Raw genomic sequence first — 15543 nt, 5'->3', positions numbered from 1 at the left:
CACCTCTCTCGGGCTGAGTCTGTGCTTCATGAACTGTCATATCAAGGTACACAGCAAAGAGAGGAGGCTAAATTATAAACTGCCAAAGCCCTGAGCTCAAAATCATGAAAAATGCACAGAATTTACACTTTCCTAGGTGTATAAATGCATGTCTACTGTTATTATGAACATAAGCTCAAGGTAAAGCCATAAAATTAAAATATTTGGTACAAAAATCATTCCCCACTTAGGGGCACCTGGGTGGTACAGTTGGTTGTGTAACCAACTCTTGGCTTTTGGCTCAGGTCCTGATCTCAGAGTCTTGAGATCAAACCCCACAGGGAGCTCTGTGCTCAGTGCAGGGTCCACTTGGAGCTTCTCTCTCCCTCTCCCTCTGCCCCTTCCTGCCATATACTCTCTTTCAAGTAAATTTTTTAAAAAATCACTCCCAATTTAGATTAAAGTTTAAGACATGTTTTAATTTTAGGCAGCTCATCATGCCTACATTTTCCTCTTGAGCTAAGTGGGAAACAGCGTAACAGGTAACTGGCGATCATCACTGCACAATGTCTCTGAAATAAATGACCTCGCCTCCCTTCAAAACTAGGTAGAGCATGGAGCACTGGGTGTGGTGCAAAAACAATGAGTACTGTTACACTGAATTAATTTAAAAAAAAAAAAAACTAGGTAGAGCAACTCCACACATTACCCATCCCTGTTCTTGCAAGATATCTTGGGATACCCGTCTGGTTCCTCACATATTGGACAGTTTCACAAATAATAAGTTCAGAAAACAGATACCATCTTTCAGTTTTCAAATTAAGAAGAAAAAAAAAAAAAGCACACACTATTGGGAATATCTCTATTGAAAGACCTTAACTGTGGCTTTGGGCAAAGAAAGAGCCAGGGTCAAGTGTAGGTGACAAGGACATGGACAAACCATCCCTGGTCAATGTTTTCTGAACTGTGCTTCATACTTGTATCAATCACGCTTGCACGATCAATTACCTTGCAAATCTAAAACCAGCAGCTCTCCCCGGGTATACTCATAGGTCCAGTGAGAAAAAGCCAACATCAGCTCCTCCAAGGTGTTGCTGGGGAAAATCTCATCACCATTGTTATTGTTGTACTTCCGGAACTCTCCTGTCATGTACTTCTCAATGGTCAACCATTGGTTGGCCGAATGGCAGTAGATTAAGAAAACTTCCAGGAACCTATGAGGGGGGAAAGGAGGCCACTGAGTCCCCACAAGGCAGCAAAGGTGAAACATTACCAGTCAGCAGCCCGGGACAATATCTAAAGTCTGGCCCGAAGAAGCCTCAATGCACATGCCCCACCTTTCTAAGGCAGGGACAGAATGCAAGGACTGGCAGTCTTCCCCACACTTATCCACCTCCCCTGTCTTTGAAGAAACCTTCCAACTCTTTTATGAGTAGCAGACTCAACTTTTCTTGCTGTGCTCTATCAAGTTCCTTGTAACTGAAGCAGTAAAACTTTACCATAATCCCCAGCACCAAATTATGATCTATCTTGATCTATTATGATCTATCCTGATCTATTAGGATCTACCTTGATCTCTTACGATCTATCTTACTAATGAATGTAAGAGTCTTGAGACATTCAAGCAAAAGTAACAGGAGTTCATTCTCAGAAAGTTCCTAATTTCTCTAAGAAAACAGGAGAAGAAACAGGGCTTCCAACAGAAATGTTTTTCTTCTATAATATTCCCGGACATTAGTAACTCCATCTAGGCTCTGCCCGTCATGGCTTCTGCCTGAGCTTCTCTTTTCCACGCACATGAGTTCAGTGTTTAAGCCAAGATTTCCTGGGACATCTAACTCCCTTATCGGTCCCCAGAACTAAAGAAGGAAAACCCCAAAATAAGATCATATGGGGAATTTCTTCATGGCTTTGGCATTTCTCATGACTAACAGGCCTGAGGAAAAAAAATGGAGAGAAATTTGTACTTAAAATGAAGGGCCAGGGTACCCATAGTCCCTATACTCACCTTGGCGTGTAAGGAATGGTTTGTGGTTTCACTTGGTTGAAGGTATAGATCAGTTTTTGAGCAGCTCTTTGTTGCTGAATTTCCTACAAAGTAGGGAACATTGATAAAAACATGGATCTGTTATCATATGTGTGCCAGTCAATGAACACAGAAGCACCAGAGTCCCCCCCAGTGGACTTTTAGTCTTTTTCAGCTCCCACCACACTCCACTCCAAAAGCAAAAGTTCTACAGAACAAAGGTGGGGGAACGCCACCACGTCCAGAACAGAACAGGCTGTCCTCTGGGTTGAAGGAAATGGCCTCTAATCAGGATGCAGCCAGAACAGCTTTCTTCGGCCAATCCCTCCAGGTGGGCACCGGGTCTCGAACTTACCCTGAGGCAAAGGTGAAGCACAGTACTCTCCCGGAAGATTTTGTGCCATGACTTCACAACCTCAGGCAGAAAGGACTTCACAATGAAAACGTGCCCTGCTTTGAGAACGTCATCCTCAGACCAGGTGCTGATGACTCTCATGGCTTTCCGGAGCCCGCCATCCATCTCCTCTCGGGACAGCACCTGGATCATGGCCGCTCTCCCGCGCTGGGACCAAGAAGACATGCTCCTGTCCAGGGCCAGAGGGGAACTCTCCTCCAGCCTGTAGACAGTCACTTCTTCTCCTGCTGCAAAAAGCAGTACAGGTGAGAAGTTCAAGGACATCTCACGGGTGTGACATGTTACAGCGTCCTAAATAACAACTCAGAATCAGTTCAGTTTCCCAAAGGATCGGAAGAGAGCGGGAATTCCACCTAGGCAGGAACAAGTACAGGATAAAGGCGTGGACTGTGGCCACATTGTTTTCCAGTAGGGGGAGAGGAGCTGAGAGGGTGGGAAAGGGGAGGAGGGGACAAGCATCAAATAATACTTAAGAATTAGGTTGTTCTTATTGTAAACTACAAGTAGACAAAAACAAACAAGTAGGGCTATGATTCCTTTTTAAAGACAAATACTTCCGAAGAGATAGTTTAACCCCATGCTTTCACTATCAATCCCTTTATAAGCCTTATTAGGCTTTTTTTTTCTCGATTCCCCCTCCCTTTTTTTTTTTTTTTAAAGATTTCATTTATTTATTTATTTATTTGAGAGAGACACAGATAGCAAGAGAGAACATGAGTGGGGAGGAGAGGGAGAAACAGGCTCCCCGCTGAGCAGAGAGCCCGATGTGGGGCTCGATCCCAGGACCCTGAGGTCATGACCTGACCCGAAGGCAAAGGCTTAACCCACTGAGCCACCCAGGTGCCCCTCCTAATCCCCCCTTCTATGACATTTTAATACCGAAAATATATTGTATATATCTACAGGTAAGTATACACAAATATATGCATTTTATACAGAAAAACCTATTCCTGCCCCCTTGCGGGTGATACTACGACGCCCACTGAGAATCTGAGGTTTAACATAACTGGAGTCAGTACCATGGTTGTACCTTGGTGCCTCTCCCTCCTGCCTCTCCCTCCTGCCTCTCCCTCCTTCCTCTCCCTCCTTCCTTGGTGCCCTTGGATAAGTTACTTCAGGCCTGACTTTCCTGATCAATAAAATGAAAGTAAAAATGACACTCAGCTCACTGGGTTGTTGTAAAGATTAAATATGTCAATTTGGCTAACGTGAACTAGAACTTCAGATACAAACTCAATCCCACTTAAAAGATTTTACACCTAAAATACTCTTGGGCTGCTGGACGGTTTCCACTTTTAGGCTGTCGAACGGGGAACAATTCAAGCCTAGATGCCGCCTACGACAGTGTTTAACGCTTCATAGCAGAAGTAACGTTCTATACACAACTTCCGTCCAGCCTGGGTTTGATTTTCTCCTTACACCTCTGGTTTCAAATGCTTTTCTTTCTTTCTTTTTTTTTTTTCTTTCTTTTTCTTTTTTGGGTAACACTATACCGGGCCACCAAGAAAAGAATCTATTTGCTCACTCTTGCACTGAACTGAACGGAACACATCTAGGTAATCCTCAGTAACACATTTTCAAATATTTATTCTTGGTGCCCAGATAAACGCCACTGAAGGTCTCTTTAGAGTTCTAAATATTTAGAGGGTTTACAGCACGGCTTCTGAGTTGCAAAACCAGCCATGGAGCCACAGGGAAGGGGAAGCATTTGTGTCTGCGCTCGGGAGCCATCTGATCTGTCCCCGTGTGAAGAGAATTTAGATCTAGGACAGAGTGGGGACCCTTGTTACATTGTCAGTTGGCTGGACAGAGAGACTCTGGTAGCCTTGGCTTAAGGCGAGCTTGTTTTTCTTTACCACTCCAGCCTTTAAAAATGACATTTACTATCTGAGCTAAGAGCAATTAGTTTACACGAAACAAAACAAACTGAAAACAATATACAAAGCATTTCTCTTTAGATGCCTGTTAGTTTTTACTGTATTGACATTTATCGCTTTGTTCTGTGTTCATTACACACGGTTGGTTGGTTCTTTTCTTTCCTACTTACTTCCAGCCTTAAATCAGTGAATGCCTGGTGCAACATTATTGCTTTTTTTCTCAACTGCTGCCCATTATAGGTCCCATCCCCACAGTATTCGATTCTGACCTCGGATGCTGGCTGGACAGTTAACAAGAATTTCCATTTCAGTAAATTAATTGCACTAAACGGCAACCACCGGCAAAACAGAATTTTCAAGGAAGACGATGCAAAAGGGTTTCTCCTGTGATTTCCTCGGCCGCTCTGTCTCTGCCCTGGCACGGCCTCAAGAAGGTAGAAATGGCACACTCACCGAACAGTTGGATTGGTGTAAATGGTATAGTCTGAGAAAGCCTCATTAAATTGTTCCTTTCAATGGCTGCAAACAAAAACAGATTTACTATTTTAAGCATGCATCAGTGGACTGAACTTACAGAAAGCCTCCCCACACCAGCCTATGCGTATAAGGCTAAAATATTTCATTTCAAAGACCCTTTATTTTTGCCTTCCTCAAAAATATTTTCCATAATCCAGCTTTTAAAATAAACTGTGCCTTAACACAGGAAGGCCATCCCCCAGTCTTCGAAATGATATGAGATTATATAACCTGGTCTGCGTGGGGCTATTACCTCCCCTCTCCTGAAGACCAAATCACAGACTCATCCACACATATGTGGAACTTTCTTTTAAAGAGCGTTCTGTATCTTCCTTTCTCTGGTTTTCTTTTTCCAGAGCACGTCTAGCGCACAGTGGACTGTGGGGACATCTACTGTTGACTTTGCACAGTTCACCTTCTTTTCCCGGGGAGAACTGAAGGCCAGTTTTAATTAGAAGCCAGTGATCTGCATTTGCCTGTTGAGAGCTGTACCCTAACAGATCAGAGTCAATATGAGCTACAGTATTCTTCAGCAGACTTTCTAAAGTTGACAGCTGGAGTCAAAATATTGGATTACTGCTGAGCTGAAAGACCCAGTCAGAAGGGCACGGAATGCAGTCTGGAATCCTGCACGGGGGAGAATTCCGGATAAGGCAGGCTCTTACTGGGCCCTGAGCACGTGACCTTGACATGATCCTAATGGTAAGTGTCACACCACCGACCTCGTACCCCGGGGCTGAGCTTTAGACTGTATCGAAGACCTTGCCCGCGTCTCATCTCCTCCAGAGCTGCGAGCAATGGCAAGCAAGAGACCAACCGGTGGCACAAGTCCAGTTCGTTGTTCTACGGCTCTGCATTTCAAAGTGTTTCCCTCTTCACTCCCAGCTAGCCCTCTGGCAGACTGTTCCTCAGGAAGGGCAAGTATAATTATTCCCACTCTGAAAGGAAGCCGACCGAAGCGCCGTGAAGCGATGTCGCTTATGAGAGTCAAGGCCCTGGACATCTTGTTAAATAACACCCTTGTCAGGTGTCTTTGTTGGACTTACTCGCTGGGGCTGGCCTTCATTCAGAGGCTATGTTTGCTGAGGGCCAGTGAGGGTATAAAATCCTCCTTTAAAGAACTCGTTTCCGGCTCCAAACTAAAATACGGAGATGTCTGGCTTTGGGCTTGTAAGGAATGTTTAGACCCCAAGGTCACCTTTCTTCACCATTTGGCACTTGCCCATACATTTTTTTTTTTAATCCCACAATCTCTTAAATCCTAACAACTTGTTTTCCCAAGTAAATAAATGGCAAGGTAAGACGTCTGAATGCTCTTCTCATGAGAGTGAACGCACAGCCTTTCAAGTTGGGAGTCATGTCAATACTCGGCGATTCATCAATATTTCTGTTTACAGCTGCAGAATCGCAGACTTTTAGCTCAGCTGACACGTCAAGGCGCACATGCTTCCTACCTGAATAATGATGGCGAGGCTCTGGAGGGCTTTTTAAGGAGGCTGAGATTTCTGAAATTATAGAGAAGATTGGCATTTTAATTACTTGGCTGGAGATAAATACATGCTTATGAATATATTGCCTTCAAAGTTATTATTGAACAGGTTAATCGGAACGACTTCTCCATATTTGAGAGAGATTGCCTAATATTCTTTAACCACATTACTGGGCATGGTATCCTGACAGCTTCCAATCATCAATGTAATATCTCCAAACATATTTATATAGGGAATTGAAGAAAGACAGGTAATATTAGCCTCAAAGATGCATTTCCTCTGAACCAATTACACCTCTGGGTTGCAGAAGGCACTGGGCTGCCCATCACACTTCATGACATCCCCAAAGCACAATTCTCTGAGCTCCCACCAAGATGCAGTACCCATATGAAGACATTATTAATACCAAGTTATTAGCAGTCTACTTCACTGACCTAAAATGACAACAAAGTGATGAAAACAAATTAAGAGGCATATACCAGAAACAAAGGAGTGGGCGGAGACTAGGACACCAAGGGACTTGTTTGATGGGCTCACCTCCTGCAGGCTTAACTCGTTCTCCTCTATCTGCTCAAGTCCTAAATTACAAGTCTCCAGAGAAATCCTTTGCAACAGTTTTGCCATTTCATAAAATTAAAATTAAAGTGGAGAGCTTTAGTCTCATGGTGGTACCTGCTTTATACCTAGTAGAGTAAGCAGCATAATGAGCCCAATTTCACAGACCTCGCTGGCTTCTTGCTGCCAGATAAGGAAAGGAACAAAAATCCCTTCCTTTGGGGGTGCTTCGTAAAAAGTAAGATCAGCAAAAAAGGCCCTTTCTTTTGAATTCATTCAATAATAAAAAATATAAACATATTCAGCTCCTGCTATAGGTCCTGCTAGCCAGGACGGATCTGAGTAAGTTGTGGCTTCCACCCTAGAAAAAAAGAAAATGCAAAATACTGGGAGCTTAGCTCCTGTAAACTATAGTCACAACACAGCTGGCTAAGTAACAGACCAGAGATGTACACAGAGGCTTAGGAAACCTTCATAAACAAGCAACGTGATATTCTTAAAGAGCATGGGCATCTGAATCTGATAATGCTGAGTTTCAATCCCGGCTCGTTTAAGGAGCTGTGAGAATTTGTTCACATTCATCCGACACATATTTATTGAACACCTACTAGGTGCTTAAGAGAAAGACCAGTGTAAAAACAGATACAATCTCTGGCTACCTTTTAGTGAGAAGAAAGAGAAAATAAATAGACAAGTAAATATATAGTACATATAGTATTACATATATATCAAGTTAGAGGGCTAGAAAGTGAGAGAGACAAGGAGGTTATTATTTTAAGGATAGCAAGTCAAAGCCTCTGTGATAAGGTGAAATATGAGCATAGGCCCAAAGGGAGAGACAGGTAAGTCATATGGGAAAATGATGCAAAATTCCAGGCAGAGGTGACAGCATGTGCAAATGCCTTGAGGCAGGACCATGGAGCATGTGGCCAGAGTGGGCTGTGCTGAGAGGAAATGAAGTTGGAGGAGGAGGAGCAGATCAACAGGGCTCTGTAGACCACACTTGGACTTTGCTTTTACAGAGTGAGAGGAGATGCTATGTGAGCAGAAGAGTGACTTGATCTGACTTTCAGTTTCAAAGTGTTATTCTGACTGCGCTCTGGAAATTGACCATCAGAGAGCAATAGTTTGGAGGGCATCCTGTAATCCAGGGAGGAGATGAAGAGTGGTATGCGGAAGTAGCAAAGTGAGCAGGTTCTTGATATATTTTGAAGGATATACTGATGGTTTGGAAGTGGAGATGTGGGAAAACGGGCATCAAGTATGATGGCAAGACCTTGGCCTCAGCAACTGGAAGGATGGAGTTGCCATTTCCTAAGACGGGTGAGGCAGGAGGTGGCAGATTTGGTTTGAGATGCCTTGTAGACACCCAAGTGAAGGGGTAGATAGTAGGTAGTCATATTCCTGGGGGTAGAAATGTTGAGTGAAAGAATGAACATGAGCCTGTATATTTGGGTGAGGCCCTCACTGATGCTTGAGAAAGATTAAGGTATTTGCAGCCTATCCTGTAGGTAATGGGAAGCCACTGGAAACCTGGATGTAAGTGATGCATTGTTGTTCAGAAAGATAATTCCAGTGGGAACACAGGGAAGTACAAAGGGAGAGAAACCCACCAGAAAGCTAGCATAAAATCAAGGGCAAAACTTTTTAACATGGGAAAATAAATATTAGAGGCTCTAAGGCAGAAGCCATGGGACAGAGCAACACAGACAGCTCCTAAGGATGGGGCCGGGGTGGTACGGAGGCAAAGCTGATGACCGGATACCAGAGAGAGTGGGACACACAGGGCTGGGGAAGAGAAGGGACCCAATAGGCATCAAGAGGTCAAGAACCTGAAAAGGAGCTTGTAGACTGTGGTAAAGTTTGAGAACAGCCTTGACAGTGGCTTTGCCAGGGAGTTGTCTCATACGACCCAGCCTTACTCAGCCACTTGGGGCACAAAGTCCTACGGAAGCCATACAGGAAAAGGTATCCACATACAAGACGAAGGGCTCTTCGTGAGCGGCATGTAACAGACAGATGGACTTGCCGGACAGTCGAAGTGAACAGTCGAAGTGAGCTCAGTAGCAACACCCTCACTCACAGAGAAAACTAGAAAATCACTGTCCGAAACGGGCAATTTAAAAAAAAAAAAACAACAGAACTGTAAACCAGACATCGATCCTGATTTAGGTGGAGAAAGACGATCAACTTCCTAGTTTTCTACTGAACTTTCTACTTCCTACAGTAGACAAAAATCACATACAGAATTTCAAGGACTGCAGAAATCTCAGTAGGAGAGGGAACCTTGCCATTAGTGAGATTAAAAAAAAAATAACATTTTAAAATATAAAAACTTACTGTCAACTCCATTTGAACTTCTCAACCTGTATGAAAAATTAAAGTTGTTTAGATACTGCTTTAAATTTTTTAGTGACAAATAAGAAAGAAAAAATAAGTACAACAGTAACAATACAGAGTCTGTACGTCCATGTGTATGTATGTGTGTACGTAGACTTTCTTTGAAAGAGAAGTGTCGTTCGACCTCTATCTCTCTCAACAGAGAAATGGTTTGCAACCCTACAATTATTTTCATAAAAAAATGAGCACCACATATGCATATAATTCACTTACTGTGCATGCCCTAAGCTAGCCGAAAAGCAGTTGTTGGTTTTCGTTTTCAATTAGCTACGTGATCACACGACATATATAAGATTTAACCGTGTTTGTGTTGTTCTGGATCAATTATACTAAAGGGTTCCTGAACTATGCAAAGCAGATGCCTACAAATGCATCTGCGAATGTCTCTGGACAAGCCTACAAATCAGTTTCATTAGCCCACGTGGCCCCTAAATGTTCGCGGGCTGAAATTAGCTCTCTGTAAATTGTCACTTGCCCTGCTCAAGTGCACAAGTGGCCATAGGCAAGTCTGAAGAAACGCGTTCAAAGAATATCTCCGGTATTGCAGGTCCTTAGGGAAGAGAGGACAATTACAACTACTGTTTAATTTCATGCTGCAATAACCCACCACTCGGCGTGAGCACACACTACCGAACCTCTGGGAGAAGAAAGTCGTGTGCACCCGAAGTCTAGAGGCAGGCTTGCACACAGAGACCTGGACGGGAGTTCCAGAAAAAAACAAAAAAATTTTAAAAGGCCACCTCAAATGCAGCTGGCTGCAGACTGCAAGTCACTTTCCCATTGCTTGGTATCAATGGGCCCTTCATACAGAAGACGGTTTTCAGTTCTGGCCCCAGAGCCAGATGGATCATTTGACGATGTTAACTAGGAAGGTCCAGAAAATACTACAAACCAAACAATCACTCTGCTTCGCTGGTTTTCCAACTCCACTTCTCTGAATAAATAAAATTCCAGGAAAATGCTCAAGCCTACAACCATGTGGGTTCTCTAGTTCCTCTCTCTTTTGATCCCTGTCTTCCCTGTTTTGTCTCAATCCTCAAAGGGTTACTGCTTTGATAGACACTTAGGATGCTCATGAGAAACCAAAAATGAAAAAGATCAAACTCAAAAACTGAAATTAAAAATTTGGAAAAAAAATTTTTTAGAACTCTCCGGTCTTCAGTCTTTTTCTTTCGGCCAGAAAGGCTTGTTCCTACTCTTGAATGCAAATGTCACAATCTTATCTGTCAGAAAAGATGGGATACTCATTATTCCGCGTGTGCTTTTTTGACATTGAAAAGACAAATGCTCTATCTGCTGTGGGAGGTACGTGTTTTATTATTTTCTTAAAAGGCACTGAGGTGGGAGCTTATTGCCAGAAAGGGGAAAACTTGGAGAATAACAAGTTTTGTCTTGCGACAAAAGGAAAATATTATCACTGGAAACACTTTCTTTTCCCTCTTTTTCTGACCCAATTAAACCTCTGTTACAGGTTAAAAAATAGAAGGCTATTTTTTACAGGCTTAATACAGGTTATTACAGGCTATTAATACAGGCTAAAAATAATAGAAGCCAATGATGCTTAAAAACAGACACTGAAAAATACTCACGGGGAGTTCCTGTTGAGGGCGGTGCTCCTGGAGCTCCACGAAGAGTTTCTGCTTGGATCCTGAGCAGAAGAGAAAGGTCATTACATGTTCACCAAACACTCGCCCACCCCAGGCTTCCAGTAACACATTTGCAAAACACACACCTTGGAGGGGATAGTTCTCCACCCTCCCCCAGCTCTCCAACCCACTCCTCTAACTCAGTGTTTCTCTTTCACTGGACGCAGTAAACTCAAATTAGAAAGATGTATAATGTCAGCACAATCTCTGAACAATTCGGCGTGTTGACTGACTTTAACAGAATGAAATTACTTGTATGGGGACATCCCAGAGAAAACATAATATACAGAAATGAGAGGGAACAGTTAATGACACGAAAAGAAGGAATGAAGGTATAGGTTGGCAAGAAACATTAATCGTTATATCTCTATGTCCTCTATCAGGACATTGTTGTTTCAGTGGATGGTTATTTAGAATAACATTACTTGGAATTTATCATTCTAATTCCTATGTAGCCTCAACTATGACTTCTTGAAACCTACTACATTCCAGGCATCACTCTAAGCACTTCCCGTGGTCCTATTTTTGTTATCCACTACCGATAATCTCCCAAGGATGGCATTGACCCCATATTAGAGACACAGCTAACGAAGCTCAGAGGTTAATTACCACACCCAGCCCTGAAACCTGGGAATGGCAGACAGGTTCTTGCCTCCACTCACCTCCAAGCAGTCTTACATTTTACTTTTAACCTTCCACAGATTACATTCATGAGGTCATTAATGTACATTCATGCAGGTAATGTGGACAGAGTTCCTGAGTTCATAGAAATAATGTCCAAACCATGACCACAGTTAGATCTCATGCTTCCCACATGGTCGATGGCAGGAAAGCGGGCACATATTTGCAGACGGTAAGGAACACAGGCTGTAACATCAGAGACCCTCAGTGTTGGAGGCCCCTTCACGCGGCAATGCCCAAATCCCCTCCAGCACGTCTGCGGAGACGCTGGCTCAGCCTGTTTGCCAAACCCCACCAAGTGAGGGGCTTCCTACTTCAGGAAATAAACCATCCCATCCTTAAAAAGCTCCAGTTGCTAAAAGCTCCACCTCAAATTGGGCTCCATCTGCCTCCCAGTGGTTTCTATCTGTTGACTCTAGCCCCATCCCTGAAAGCATATACTGAAAATACCTATTTTTCTTCCACCTGGCAACATTCACAAACTTGAGAACATTTTCAAAAATTCCTGACTTATTTATCTTTCAGGCTAAAAGCACTCGTGATGAATTACTGGATGGACCAGTAAACCGAACGGAGGAAAACCAACAAGGGAAGAAAAAAAGCGGAGTAGAAAAAACTGAGCGTATATTCAAAGCAAGGATTTAAATGTAGTACCAATAAAAAGTAGAAGCCAATTAAGGGACATAAAGGTAAAACAGACACAGTCAAGGAGTTACAGAAGTGTGTATAAAAATTTTTTTAAATATCAAATTAGATGTTTTTACCTCTTGCGACTGCTTTGGATAATCACTGACTTGGATAGCATGCTGTTCCATTTCTTTCGCTTTCATTTTCTGAAATATAGAGGGTTCTAGACCTTGTTAAAAGAAAGAAAAAAAATTAGAGAATGCTTGAAAATGTGTTACATTCAAATCACATTCCTAAATAGAAAGATCTGAACATAGTGCATTCATCTAAATTTGAGTATAGTTTCTGTTTCTCTTTTTAGCAAGTGTTACCAAGATTCTTTTGTCCTTTTTTTCCTCAAGTTGAAAGCTATATATTCTACAGTATTCCTATTCACCAGTAGTTTCCTTTACATTTATAATAATTTATGCTCTCTAATCAAAGTCAAGCATTAAGTGATCCGTAACTTGAGTCCTCCCTACAGAAGAAGACCTTTAGCGATTCTTTTTGTCCATGCTTCACGTAAAACACATGAAATTTTCCTTCCAAATTGTTCTCCTACACCCTATTGTCCACGCTTTATGTAAAACACAGGAAATTTTCATTCCAAAGTGTTAGGGCAACCTTCCTTAACAACAGCATGAAGCATCATAGTAGGCTACCGGAAAAAAATGAAACAAAAACAAAAGACAGAAAAGAATGCCAGAAGACACGTTTCATTTTCAGCTCTTTCTTAAAGAGGATGGCAAGGATCATCATTGTCCTTAGTTTTTATACCGGTACTTGCAGAATCACTGGCGTGTAGTAGCTGCCAATAATTAAATTATTGGTCTAGATTAATTCTGAGAATAATGCTTAAGACTCCCAGGCTAAATGTAGGAGAAATAACAGCAGTCATTTTTTTCTCTGATGATTTTTTGCCAAAAATACACGCACACATACACACACACACACAGTGCAAAAAAAAATCTATTGGAAAAAAAAATCGCAAAATGTCATATGACATTTTTGTAATATCGTAGTTATGATCAATATGGCTTCAATGAGAGTGCAAAACTAAAATTAAAATACCTTTAGGAAAAGTTAAAAATATGCTTTTCCTAGTAGACAGTAGACAGGTAGACAGTGGGCCTCCTGGTCTCCTCAGATTAACTAGGCACCTGGAGTCGGCCCATATCCCTACATCTTCTCTCCCTTTCTAATCATCAGACTTGAGATTCTTTCCCAGAACCCTTCTGCCACTTGCATCTTTTTCTATTTGAAAGTCACTGGAAAGAAATAACTCAGGAGTTGGGGGGTGAGTGAAATGGGTGAAGGTGGTCTCAGGTACAGACTTCCAGTTGTAAGATAACTAAGTCCCGGGGAAGTAATGTACAGCATGGTGACTGTAGTTAACAATAGTGTATATTTGAAAGTTGCTGAGAGAAGAGATCCTTGAAAACTCTCATTACAAGGGAAAAAACTGTAACTATGGAAAAGACTTAACTTGTAGCAATCATTTCACTACATACATACACATACACACACACCAAATCAGTTGTACACATAAAACTAATACAATGCTATATGTCAATTATATCTCAATAAAAAAACTTGAATAATTTAAGAGAAACATACAACTTAAATATCAGAACATAAACAAACATTTATAAATAAATACATTGGCAATTGGTCCTAGAATCATATCTTCAGGTATGGCATTTGGGTTTATTTTGTACCGTAGGCTCTTACAAACTGTGTGATTTAAGGCAAGATAATAATTAAGCTCTCGAGTCATATCTGTAGGTTAAAAGGGGTTCTGAATAATTTAATTTCTAATGTCTCTTTCAGATTAGAGTCCATTTGATTCACAGTGATTTAACAAACAATTGAGTATTTTCAAATATAAATCAGGGTTTCTCAACCTTGGCACTGACATTTTGGGCTGGATAATTCCTTGTCGGGAGGAAAGAGACCATCCCATGCATTGTAGTAGGATGTTTAGCAGCATCTTTGGCCTCTACCCACTAGAAGTCAAGAATACTTGTACTTCCCTTAGTTGTCATAACCAAAAATGTCTTCGGACATTGTCAAATGTCCCAGGGAAGAGAGGTGGGATGTGTACAAAATTGGCCCTTGGTTGAAAACCACCAACCATAAGACAAAGCAAGGTTTTAAAGAAGCATAATAACATAGATCTCGATACAGTGTCTATTTTACCTTAACTTCAGTATCTCAAATAATTGTAAATATTTATGAAACCTGATCACATAGCTCCTTCTGCTTAAAAATTAGTAAAAGGGAGGGTGAGGAAGATGGTGATAGAGGGGGAGGACCCAAGGCTCACCTCTTCCCATAAACACAACGAGATAACTATCAAAGCATCCTAAATCCTCCAAAAATTGACCTGAAGATTGGTAGAACCAACTCCACAATGAAAGATAAAGAGGCCACATCAAAGAAGAGATCTGCACACACACATGCTCATAACGGCATTGTTCATAGTACCCAAGAGGGGGGAACAACCCAAGTGTCCACTGATGAGTGGATAAACAAAATATGGATATTAACTGCATTCTGTCTTGCCATGGCAGCCATGGAGGTGCCCTGCAGAGATCTTGGAAGCCCCACGTTGAAGAGGCATGACAGAGCTCCAACATGGATGGAACATAGTCCCTGCATCCCTGGATGGGAGGCTGCCCGTAAACATTTGTATAGGGCTTCGCCTACGTGAGAATAAACCTCAAATGTGTGAAAGAAAATAAATTAAAAAAAAAAAAAAAAGCTGGTAATGATCTCTTACCATGTAACAAAAGAAGTTCAAAGTTCTGACCATTGCTCCCAATTCTGTTCATAATCCGGCCTTATCCTACTTGTCCAGGCTTATTTCACACTCTCTACCTCATAGTTTTCATTTGTAGCTAGCTGATCCATCTTTTCTCCTTTACAAACCACCATTAAGGGATACTTGCCCATGGAATAAATACTATATGTCAATAGTAATAAATAACCAACCAAACTCATCCCACTGAGTTCTGTGTAAGGGTCCATATCAACGTCTCATGAACCTTAAGAATTTATAACATGAGACAACCCCACTCCATACATCATACTAAATGAAAACTCCCTGAGCCAGATTTAACAGCTCTGAATATGAAACTGACAGATCCTTAATTTTTCTGGATCCCAACAACTATTCCATTAAATGAATGGAATAGTTTCCATAGTTTTCATAAAAATTAAAAATCAAAAAGAGTAATTTTTCTAAATGGATACTGCCACCCTCTCATTCCCCCATCTCCACTGGAAAGAA

At 41.7% G+C, this 15543-nt stretch overlaps 1 protein-coding gene across 10 annotated transcripts in view; it reads right to left on the bottom strand.

The window, feature by feature from the left end:
* TRPM6 (transient receptor potential cation channel subfamily M member 6) overlaps positions 1-15543 on the bottom strand; it is a 165920-nt gene that overhangs the window by 17475 nt on the left and 132902 nt on the right. For 9 of the 10 annotated variants that reach the window (XR_006820706.1, XM_046022199.1, XM_046022196.1 and 6 more), the window contains 8 exons: positions 12350-12441; positions 10848-10906; positions 9199-9224; positions 6268-6318; positions 4751-4816; positions 2361-2647; positions 1988-2070; positions 988-1193 (listed from right to left, as the gene is read on the bottom strand). Coding sequence is in view for 9 of the 10 variants with exons in the window: in XM_046022199.1 (XP_045878155.1) it covers positions 988-1193; positions 1988-2070; positions 2361-2647; positions 4751-4816; positions 6268-6318; positions 9199-9224; positions 10848-10906; positions 12350-12441 (870 nt within the window). In the remaining variant the exon portion in view is untranslated. The remainder of the gene's footprint in view (positions 1-987; positions 1194-1987; positions 2071-2360; positions 2648-4750; positions 4817-6267; positions 6319-9198; positions 9225-10847; positions 10907-12349; positions 12442-15543) is intronic. The other variant, XM_046022198.1, reaches the window with a different exon arrangement.

The sequence above is a fragment of the Meles meles genome, chromosome 11, assembly GCF_922984935.1.
Source record: "Meles meles chromosome 11, mMelMel3.1 paternal haplotype, whole genome shotgun sequence".
NCBI lineage: Eukaryota > Metazoa > Chordata > Mammalia > Carnivora > Mustelidae > Meles > Meles meles.
The sequence above is the reverse complement of the archived record's forward strand: the minus strand, read 5'-3'. Positions and strand labels throughout refer to the sequence as shown.